Source organism: Oncorhynchus nerka, linkage group LG1 (assembly GCF_034236695.1).
Source record: "Oncorhynchus nerka isolate Pitt River linkage group LG1, Oner_Uvic_2.0, whole genome shotgun sequence".
Classification (NCBI taxonomy): domain Eukaryota; kingdom Metazoa; phylum Chordata; class Actinopteri; order Salmoniformes; family Salmonidae; genus Oncorhynchus; species Oncorhynchus nerka.
The window spans coordinates 15258595-15271016 of NC_088396.1; the positions used below are offsets into that span (position 1 = coordinate 15258595).

At 39.7% G+C, this 12422-nt stretch overlaps 1 protein-coding gene across 1 annotated transcript; it reads left to right on the plus strand.

Annotated features, from left to right (window-relative positions):
* The first annotated feature begins 6927 nt into the window (after window positions 1–6927).
* sp9 (sp9 transcription factor) lies at window positions 6928–9564 on the plus strand. The gene is made up of 2 exons (XM_029624725.2): window positions 6928–7056; window positions 7626–9564. Exons 1-2 carry the CDS (start codon window positions 7036–7038, stop codon window positions 8916–8918), a joined length of 1314 nt encoding a protein of 437 aa, XP_029480585.1. The 5' UTR covers window positions 6928–7035; the 3' UTR covers window positions 8919–9564.
* The last annotated feature ends 2858 nt before the right edge of the window (window positions 9565–12422 follow it).

The following is a 12422-nucleotide window of genomic DNA, read 5'->3' on the forward strand; positions in this document are numbered from 1 at the left end:
TTGGAATATTCCAGAAGATGATGTCATGGCTTTAGAAGCTTCTGATAGGCTAATTGACATCATTTGAATCAATTGGAGGTGTACCTGTGGATATATTTCAAGGCCTACCTTCAAACTCAGTGCCTCTTTGCTTGAATCATGGGAAAATCTAAATAAATCAGCCAAGACCTCCACAAGTCTGGTTCATCCTTGGGAGAAATTTCCAAATGACTGAAGGTACCACGTTCATCTGTACAAACAATAGTACGCAAGTATAAACACCATGGGACTACACAGCCGTCATACAGCTCAGGAAGGAGACGCATTCTGTCTCCTAGAGATGAACGTACTTTGATGCGAAAAGTACAAATCAATCCCTGAAAAACAGCAAAAGACCTTGTGAAAATGCTGGAGGAAACGGGTACTAAAGTATCTATATCCACAGTAAAACGAGTCCTATATCGACATTACCTGAAAGGCTACTCAGCTGCTCCAAAACCGCCATAAAAATCCAGTCTATGGGTTGCAACTGCACATGGAGACAAAGATCGTACTTCTTGGAGAAATGTCCTCTCGTCTGATGAAACAAAAATAGAACTGTTTGGTCATAATGACCATCGTTATGTTTGGAGGAAAAAGGGGGAGGCTTGTATGCCGAAGAACACCATCCTAACCGTGATGCACAGGGGTGGCAGCATCATGTTGTGAGGGTGCTTTGCTGCAGGAGGGACTGGTGGACTTCACAAAATAGATGGCATCATGAGGGAGGAATATTACGTGGATATATTGAAGCAACATCTCAAGACATCAGTCAGGAAGTTAGAGTTTGCTTGCAAATGAGTCTTCCAAATGGACAACGACCCCAAGCATACTTCCAAAGTTGTGGCAAAATGGCTTCAGGACAACAAAGTCAAGGTATTGGAGTGGCCATCACAAAGCCCTGACCTCAATACTATAGAAAATGTGTTGGAAGAACTGAAAAAGCGTGTGCGAGCAAGGCCTATAAACCTGACTCAATTACACCAGCTCTGTCAGGAGGAATGGACCAAAATTCACCCAATTTATTGTGGGAAGCTTGTAGAAGGCTACCTGAAATGTTTGACCCAAGTTAAACAACTTAAAGCCAATGCTACCAAATACTAATTGAGTGTATGTAAACTTCTGACCCACTGGAAATGTGATGAAAGAAATAAAAACTGAAAGAAATCATTCTCTCTACTATTATTCTGACATTTCACATTCTTAAAATAAAGTGGTGATCCTAACTGACCTAACAGGGAATTTTTACGAGGATTAAATGTCAGGAATTGTGAAAAACCGAGTTTAAATGTATTTGGCTAAGGTGCATGTAAACTTCCGACTTCAACTGTAGGTTGAAGACGACAAAGGTTAAAACAACGAGATTCTAATATCCCATAACTCTTTGCAACAATAGGACCAGCTATGCTAGTTAGCAACGGCGCCGGTAATTAGTAATGGTCCTTGTAGTTGGCAGCGGTGCTGCTCCCAGGTTTTTACCAAGACTCAGACCACTCACAGACAGTCCTGGAAACACTTTTGCTTGAAAAATTGCTCTTTGGTAAGAAGCTATTTTAGTGCATTTTTTAAAACCATTTAAATTGAAAACAATCACAGTAAGGTACTTAAAAGTTACCCAGAAATGACTTGATTTTGAGATAAAAACGGCTGCATTGGAACTTTAACTATGGGCAACATGGGCCTGGGAGGCTCACAGGTATATTGGCATTCATAGTACTCCACCAATTATTTAAAAAAATGTAACTCAACACTTCTTGTATTCACCCATACATGCACAGTAATTTAAGCTTTAAAACTGTCTCTCTGCCTCATGTAAGTCTGTGTAGAATTACAGCATATGTGTTGAATTACAGAGTACTATAGCTTTAAAGTTGCAATAACAACAAAAACTCTCTGCCACTGACAAAATATCTCCAATTCCATGCCTTTAAAATGTTCCTTCCCAGGACCTAAGCCTTGGTTTGTCCAGCCCTGCACTGCCAAAGTCTTAGTAAAACTCCTTGTATGCTATTTTTTTTTATCTCACTCAAGTTGTGCTCTGATTATGAGGGGGACCCTGAAGAATTTGCTATGACAAAATGGGTTCCCGGACCCAAAAAGTTTGAGAACCACCTAGTCCAGTGGTTCCTAACCAGGGGTAGTAGGATCCCTGGGGGTACTTGACGTATCCACAGGGGGTTACTTGAGAAGACTCATGAGACCATTGGCCTACTGGTAAAATACACATGAGGGGGCACTTCAGGGGTACTCTGGGCGGAGCAACATTTAGCTGGTGGTACAGTAACAGAGAAAAGAACCAGTGCCCTAGTCAATGAATGAACAGAATAGCTTTACACTGGCTCATGCAGACCATATAATAAATGAAGTACTTAAAAATGCATAGTCCATGTTTGCTAAGCAGTAAAAATGTATATTTCGAGTTTACATTTAAAGACTATAGACTACATTGGGCAATCCAACGATTCCTATTTTTAAAGAGGTCCCAACCAGTCCAATCAGTGGTGGTGGCTGCTGTCAATCATCTCCCTTCTGCTAACAAAAAGAACATGTCAATGTCCATTGAGAGTGAGAGCTCATAGTATTATGTAATCTAGGGTAAACATTCAGCTTTGGCCTGAGCTACTGTAGTATACATAAAACACACCTTCTTGGGAGCCATGTCCTTTTCTTCAGTTTGCGCTGGCTACTAAAACTGCGCTTAAAGACTAGTGAAAAAACATAAATGCACGACTTAGAGACAATAAGCTGATAGGTGTCTAGCTAACACCACGCTGATGTCGACCGCACTAACGCCCTGCTCTCAAAATAGGACATGATTCTGCTCGAAATAAAAGATGACACCGGTAGCTTGCTAGCTGACCAATGTTTCTACATTTAAACACACACTTGTTAACATTAGGCCTAGTATGCCTACTCTACTTGAGCTGAGCTAAACTTAATTTTGTCATAGAAAATGTATGCACACATTGGCGCATGTACATTGGAACACGTAAATACTTTTCATACGTGCCTGACTGTGTTGTCTGGCACAATGGATTTGACTTGCACCACATGCACTTACAACTGATTTAAAACGTACAACACACCATTATAGGTTACTACAGGAGTTATTACAGGAGACTACCCAAGAGTCAAGCCTATAACCAAAATGACAGTCTCTAACACAGAATATTACAGTGGCAGGGTGTGCTGGTTAGGCTGTACCTCATAACAGGGAGGGTTAAATCAATGCAAGTAAGCAGCTGGGAGATTACTACTCCTTTAACAATGTGAATATTCTATGCTATTCCTTGCCTGAGCGCTGGTTTTCCCCTAAGGGTTATCTCCCTCCCCGATATTTTTTCATCTTCATCTGAACACGAATATGATTGTATATCAATCTGCCTGTTAAGCACCATTGCATAGTGAATTTCAGTCTTTCCCACATATTCTTAAAAAAAAGGCTTCCCTTGACAACCAGAAATGTACAAACATCGAATGGAAAAATGTGAAAGGCATTCAGCAATAATTACCATGCAAGGGCGGGGACGAGAAACAGGTTGAATACTGTACATTCGAAATGAATGGAGAACCATATGACATGCAGGTCTTTGCATATGCAAATAGCCTACTCACTTCGACGATCTGGGGCGTTAGTCTACAAATCATATAAAAGGAGATAGGCCTACTGTGCATCTTGATATAGATTTTACAAGATAAAAATAACACGGGTTTATGAGAAAATAACGTTTTCTACATAAACATGAAGTAGGCTACCACCAGTATGACCCAAAACACCACCATCTTTATCTGCTTGTAGGCTACTTAAAAAAAAAAAAAACTTTTAAATTAATAAAATAACTTTCATACACCTGTTTTACGATAATTATATAAACGATCATGTAAAACTACATAGAATTGAAGCAAGGCATCATTGACCCTAAACTGTTTCATCCCTTGGCCAGAAACAGCTGTAGGCCTGTGGATTTCAAACAATTCCGACCATGAGATTACACCGATTAGTTAATTGTCCACAAATAAACTTCCCTCAAGGCCTAAAGAAATTAATCCGTGCAGGAACTGACCAGAAATATTGCTCTAATCCAGCATCCTGCGTCGTTTAACATGCATCAAACGAGCCTCTAATAATATAGATTTGAGGCAATCAAATGCCTTTTGTACCAATAATTTAAATGAATAGGTTTGGATTAATCGTGTATCTTTTGTTGTTGAACGCCTTGATCGATGCAGCGTCACTTAGCCTCACCACAATAGATGCACAACGTTTTGTTCTACCAAATAAATCATTTTCATTGTTTAAGGTACATTGATCAATCTAATGACTTGTAATAGGCTCCTAATTGCCACAGAAAAGTGCTTTCGGATGGAGTCCTGCATGCGAGATTCAACTTCAAATTCTCACTTGAATGACACTGTTCAAATATTTTTCAGGACAAGATTTCGTCAAGGATGCTGGCATTCGGTACCAACCGTTACATTGACAGGCTATCACATCTTTATTATGGTAGGCCTACATGAAATTGTATGAAATTCCAAACTCAAGTACATGTGCAACGCCATTCAAAATGAGTAAATAGTCTTAACACGGTTTCAAAATGAGTATTGGCACTCATGTGATCAAACATTTTGGCAACAGCTGTCATAATCGTTGTTTTAGTGCTCTTGTGTCCCTATCTGCCTACACCGCTAAAGTTTTTTGTTTGTTCGTTATGCATTACCTTACGACTTCATAATATAAGTGTTTCAATAATCAGTTAGATGTTGAATAATGAGGGATTAATCACTCTAATTAAAAGCAAGTACTCCATCGAAGGCATTATCTTCCCCTCGCTCGGTGATAAATGATTCCTCTTTTATTTACAGACAAAAATAGAAATCCAGTATAAAGATATAGATAACACCAGAATGTGATTATATATAAAACATCAACAACAGATAATCAACAATAATGACACGGGCCTTATTTTAACAAAAAGTGCATGACACCAGACAAAACATCTCGAATTGTAATTACAAAAATGCCAAAAACGGTAAGAGAAATGAATTCTTACATGCTCAGACACATCTTATCAGACACTCACGCTGTTCGAGCTACTTTGGCATTACAATCAAATTTGTTTATGCAGAATCGACATTTGATAGTGCTAATAGCACTCCACTCAAATTGCCATGATTGCAAAAAAAGAAATGAAGCAATTTTCTTGGCTCCGTTCGATGGATTTGATGAAATTGTTTTATATTCGCCTCTCTAAAGGTGGGGATTTAAAGCAGAGAGAGCCTTTGAACAAATTGCGCTTGCCTGACTGGCAGCATTCAAGCGCTATAATGGAGCATTATTTGCCCGTTTTGAATACTGTAATGCACAGCTTTCAGTGAAGCCTTTCTCTGGAAAATTGCTTTAACTTTTAAAGGGATGATGATTCACACCAAAGCAGGCCATTGTTACATTATGTCATTACCCCCTAAATGTTTAACAAGCTGTGAAACACGTTGACATATATTGCATTGTGATCTTTTAAAAAATGTATCTAGAGAAAGAAATTTGGCGGAAAAAAAAGGTAACGTTGATGAGCTCCCCAATGGGTTTTCTATGGGTTTTCTATGATTCAATTGTATCTCCAAACGTTATATTTAGTTAGCCTAAATATTTAGTGTGCAATGCTCTATGGTTTCATTGTGCCATATGAAATCAGCCTGTGTCTGTTGAATGAAATCCATTCGCCAGGCTGACAGGCTGAACAACATCTCCTGTGATTAATATGAGATTTTTTTCAAATAATTGTATTTTAGTACAGTTTACAGGATGTAACTCTTCAGAACACCAACCACTCATCAAGTTAATTGTCACTTTTTTAATTGACCAAAAATACCCCCGCACACACTCAACATACACGCGTAAATTGGCACAGACAGGCAGGCAGACTGGCGCTTCACGCTCACGCACGTACACACACACACACACACACACACACACACACACACACACACACACACACACACACACACACACACACACACAGTTTACAAACAAGTCCACGATGCTCTCTTTAACGCACACCTGGCAACATCGCTTGAGCCGATGGAAACATTAAGATCATTCACCGGTTGAATGACATACCTTGTATTGCAAGCGTCTTCACTTCAGTCAGCCATTATTCAATGACAATGGGTCAGCTTACTGTATTTTCTGGCCTCCTGGTGAGAGTACGGGAACTTCTGCTTAAATTCATGTCCATGGACGCTGTGAGCAAGCACATGCCCTGCAAATGAAGACGTTTCCATTCCTGAAAGTGCATGACAGCTTTAGTTTTGACAAATATGAAGGCACCGCAATTCTTATAGGCCTAGATCATTTTTTTCAATAATCACCAATCCCCTTATGTCATGTCATGAAACATAAAACATTTTTGGGACTCCACGAGGGATAAATGCCAGTGGCAGCTATAGCCTACATCAGAACAGTATCCCTCACAATAATATGCAATTAGAGAAATCCGTTTCAATAAGAAGCTGCAGTTGAAATAAAACAAGACAATTTGTCAGAAAGCCTTAGGAAATGCAACAGAGTGCGTCACCTAACTAAAATATATCATATCAAATGCTTACCTCTTTCAGAGGACTGGTTTACACCAAAATGAGCTCGATTCTACAATGAAAGGACACATTGAGCCTTGATGAGAGAATACATAAAATGTATAAAAACACCACATCGTGTCTTGCTTGACAGTCAGAGTCGCACAATAGTTATTGATTGACGTGAATCTTTTAGCGTTTCTGTCCTTAGTCGAATCTCTCATTGGCTGACATCGCCCCCTTGCCAATAATCCAGCACTTAGATTGGCTGTTTGCTCTTGCCAGCTGTACTTCAAAGAACGCGCTCTCTACAACTAGGTAGTGTAGGAGCTCCGAGCCAAGAGAGAAATCGTGTGACTACGAAAAAGCACAGTGCCTGAGTCGAATTGGAAAAGTACACTATTGCAGAATTGTGACCAATTCAACATAGCAAAGGCCCTGGATATGGCTACGTCTATACTTGGGGTAAGGCGACAAGATATTAGTTTTCAATTCAATGCGTAAAACATGCGTGAAAGTAGGCTTAATACTTTGTCGCTTTCTAAGAAGTTTGTGTTGTTTAATCCTTCAGCTTTGTTGGTCATAGGTATTGAAACTGCTTGTTTATATGTTGAACATCGTGACTTATATCGGTTTATAGACCACTTTCCTCAATCAAAAGAATTGTAGCTTTTGCCAACTTTCAATAATAGGCTATACCCAACATTGTGAGCAAACTTTCGAGACACGCAGTCAACTGAGTGACATTACTGTATATCCTCGATGATTGTGGCTGTTTATTTGGTTCAGTGGATATTTGGGTCACATTTTGATACACTCTTTATGAATAAACATTTTCAGTAAATTACATTTTTATCCATTATTACGGTAAATCATTTTGGAGCCTGCAATAATTGCTATCCAAACAAGATTGACAACCGGACGGTTGGTGATCACATAGGCAGACGCAAAGTATACTTCTAGCAAATACATGTAGGCTATATTATTTTCATTGCTTGCAATGTTCTAAAGTACAGATATTAATCTCTTTACAGGAAGAACCACGATTTGGAACTACCCCTCTAGCTATGCTGGCTGCTACTTGTAACAAAATTGGCAATACCAGTCCCCTTACCACTCTACCTGATTCCAGTGCGTTTTCAAAAGGCGGATTTCATCCTTGGAAAAGAACCTCCTCTAGTTGCAACTTGGGATCCAGTCTCCCTGGATTCACTGTAGCAACAAGCCGCGGATCGACCGGACTAACATCAACTACTGGCACAGGCAACAGCGCGTTCTGCTTAGCCTCCACCTCCCCGACCTCCTCTGCGTTTTCCACAGAGTACAGCAGTCTGTTTTCCAACTCTGCGAGCATTTCGTCCCAAGAGTCTGGGCAATCCGCCTTCATCTCCAAAGTCCACACATCAGCAGAAACCCTGTATCCGAGGGTAGGGATGGCACATCCGTATGAGTCGTGGTACAAGTCTGGTTTCCATTCAACCATCTCGGGCGATGTTACGAACGGAGCGTCCGCGTGGTGGGACGTTCACACCAACCCTGGCTCATGGCTCGAGGTCCAGAACCCTGCAAGCTCACTGCAGACCTCCCTGCATTCCGGGACCCCCCAAGCCATACACTCTCAGCTCAGTGGCTATAACCCTGACTTCTCCACTTTGACACACTCGGCATTCAGCTCAACCGGTATAAGTCCCACGGCATCTCATCTCCTATCAACTGGCCAACACCTGTTAACACAAGAGGGATTCAAAACAGTCATTCCATCATACACGGACGCCTCTGCCGCCAACGCTATGATTTCAGGTTCCAGTTCTGGTTCCTCAAGGTCATCCAGGAGGTACTCCGGCAGAGCCACATGCGACTGTCCGAACTGTCAGGAGGCTGAGCGGCTCGGGCCTGCAGGGGCCAGCCTACGGAGGAAAGGACTTCACAGTTGTCACATTCCTGGCTGCGGTAAGGTGTATGGCAAAACCTCTCACCTTAAAGCCCATTTGAGATGGCATACTGGCGAGCGGCCCTTTGTCTGCAATTGGCTTTTTTGTGGCAAAAGGTTTACAAGATCAGATGAACTTCAGAGACACCTCCGTACCCACACCGGTGAGAAAAGGTTTGCTTGCCCAGTCTGCAACAAGCGCTTTATGAGGAGCGACCATTTGAGCAAGCACATTAAAACCCACACTGCCGGTGGTGGAGAAGGTAAAAAGGGAAGCGACAGTGACACCGACACCAGTAACCTGGAGACCCCCAGGTCCGAGTCCCCAGAACTCATTTTAGACGGGGTAAACCCCAGAATCACGATCAAGGACCCATCTCCTCATGACGAGCCCTGAAGGCTGTTATTTGAATGACTTCGAACCCAACTTTATAAAGTAAATGACCAGTAGGCATCAAAACTGGCACATGTAATAAAACACGGGCCTAAGGTTTGAGAGACAGTATTGGAGGAAACAATTATTTTAGGCAAAGCATTTGAAAACTAAAAATAATTAGATCTTACCACCATATTGATTGAATGTTCAACTCGTTATTAACCATCAAACGAAAAGCAGAATTATTCTATAGGCTATTGTAAGAAAATGACTAAAAAGCTGTCAACTTAAAAAATGAGCTTGAGGACATTTTAAACGGATCAGTGCGTAAAAGGGGTAAGTTAACCGAAATGAACTTGGTTGGCCCATGTGAGTCGCCATCATCTTGTACATATTGGCAACAAACAATGTGTTCTTTTCATGTAAATGTTCATTATGATTGTTTTATTCGTGTTTGGGATCCTGAAATTCAGGGAGTTTACTTTTAACGCACTTTGTGGATATGTATGTACACAGCTTTTTAAATTCAGTTAACCATTTAATTTCTTTGCTAAAAATATATAAATGTTTACTTGTATAAAATCACACGTACAAGCCTTTCATTTTGTCATAATTAAAATGATGTAAAATCTGAGGCAGTAGTCATGTGATGGGAATGTTTTACTATCTGGTGTCCCATATTTGTTTTCATTATTCCAAATGAAAATAAATGATGAAAAAAGGTAATTGATTTGATCGTAAATAAATACGATTGCCAAACGTAAAATGTAGATAAGCAAGAGTGTTCATTACATCAAATCAATCATACATTGCTGATATAGGCAATCGCACATAGACTTGCATTCTCTCTGAGGAATAAATCAATAGGCATAGTAAATGGCCGGAAAATACATTTCATGCCCAAATGAAAATCGTGTTAAATGGTATTAATTATGACTTGGAGCACATCGCAGCCCCCATGTGTCTTGTATTTGCGATTAGGGATTCGTGTCTTATCAAATATCTAATTAATCTCCGAGACAATCATTTGTTCAGCTTTACTTTATCTGGGGGCTTCCGAGGGGGTTTTGATGACAAAAGGACTCCTGAATATTTATTTTAATTGTCCAAATTAACTGCTTTAATTTGCATGTCAAACGGAAAGATTGCAGTCCAATAATAAGGACACAGCATCTCTAAGCTTTCCTAGAAACTATACACTTGATTTGATGTTATGGGAACTGTTTAAAAAAAAAAAATTAAAAAGGAAAGAAGAAGGGGTAAAAAGCCATATGCAAATGTTGAATTTGAAATGCTCTTGTCGCGGCGCAGTCAAATGGTCCCTGCGTGTTATTTGAATATCAGTGGCCCCGTACTGAAAGGGTTCAAGGATGCTCTCTGAATTCTTTGTGCTTACCCAGTGCAGCGTCCGATCTCAAAGAAAAACCCGGGGAATAATTACAGCGTGAGCCCAGGCTTGGGAATACATTAGGGAGAGGCATCTCATCCAGACAACCTCTTCATGAAGAGGAAGTTCAATTGACCAGAAGGCAATGGAGGGAAATTATTTTCATTTCCTTTTGTGTGGCTGGGTTTAAAAGAGAGATCAGGAAAATAACGACCAAAAATAACATTTACATGTTCTATAATAATCACTAAATTTGAGTTCAAGAATAAACAACTAAAACTGAAGACTAAAATGCCTAAAAAAACAAAGGCAAATATAATATATTTAGCATTTAATATCAATGTGACATTTTAGATGCGCAGGCATGATTTAAAATAAAATAGGCCCATTCAAAACCAGGCTACTATAATATAGACTAACAAATAATAAATCAATGCAACCTGCAGTTGCAAGTGTGCTTATTTTTTAAATGATAAATTAGCTGTTTATTTGCAGTGACTTTCTGATGTTATTTTTTCTTCTTCTGGAAAATATTTTTCATAAAACATTTGTATTATACTGTAAATCATTAACATAGTTTGCAATTATATGGCTACAATAGGTGGTTCAAATCAAAACGATAAGTGCGTCCAAATGCTTTTGGGAGAGAGACGCCTGGTGTTGCGGACAGTAAGTGCTGTCAGTTAGCGCTTTGTTGCTTTCCCTGGAATGCCCTCTCACTGAGCATTAGGCAGAAGTCATCTTTGTTTTCAAGCCACAATAAAAGAGAGAGATCAAAGAAGAGAACCAGTGCGACGTTACGGGACACATTTCGCTGCTAAAGGGCTCACGCCATTCTCCTCGTCCCCAGGGTAAAAACAATGTCCGTCATCTCACAATGGAAGATGGCGAAAATATTTTTCTTGTGATAATGACAAAATTACAATTGGATAGCCTAAAGCATTTAAAGTATAGGCTTATAGATGCACACCTCCCTGCATTATTGGAGTTAAATTGGCTACACAGAATATACAAATCTGAAGCGACTGAAACAAAACGTTACAAGTAATTCTCGACTTTTTTTGACCAGGAATGATTAAAGCATATCATATCGACATTAGTTATCCATCTAAGCTAATTGCTATGGCTTTTCCAAAAATATATGGCTCCCAAACCAATACAGACTCGTAGGTTACACTGTTCAATAGGTCACATGAACCCCAATGACCTCATGGTTTCTTCGGTTTTGTCCATCATGGTGATCTTGTCATGCAGGCAGCTTTACAAGTAATATCTAAAGGCCAATAGGCACGCAGTGTTGCGGAAATCATGCATTGACTTTTACACTAAAGGTACAATTACATGCATCGACTTCAATTCGGAATTGGGTCTTCAGTGTTAAACATTTGAAACAAACTTGAGTTCTACACACTAATCACGTATGCAGGCATACTCATATGGATCGCATAGGCTACTGAACACTCAAGAGATTGAATGTCATTAGTCAACCATGCTCCTGTTTAGGGCACTTGTTGCAAAATACCGTTGTGAAACAAGTCTACATAATTAGGCTAGAATTGTAACAAATGTGATGAAACACGGTTACAAGCATGTGGGAACATAACAGTTTCCCACTGGGCACAGACATCATTTGTTTTGTTCAGTAATGTCTAGTTCTGATTTACATTTGGTTGAGTTGTCAACTAATGTGTGATTATAAACAAAACAATTCACCATACCATTTGATTTAGGGTAAAAGTTGGGTGAAAAAAATACCAATTCCATTACTTTGACAATCAGTTTTCCACGTTGGTTCAACGTCACATAATTTGTTGTTTAAATGACGCGGGGAAACATTGATAAAAAAATAATAATAATTGCCCAGTGGGTTGTTACACTTTCACCAAACCAAAATATTTTCATTACGATTTGCTATAATATTCTTTTAGTATTTTGCAGAGTTATCATGAATAAAATGACAACCATGAAGCGCATGCAAGACAATGTGACAAATATTTCTGTGGTTCAAGTTATTTTTCATCTACTGCTGCCCTCTAGTGGAGGAAAATAACATTTGAGGGCCTCGCTCTCATGATGCTGTAGCAGTCAAATAGCAGGTAACATCAAAACATGACCAATACTGTGCAGGCTACTAAAAC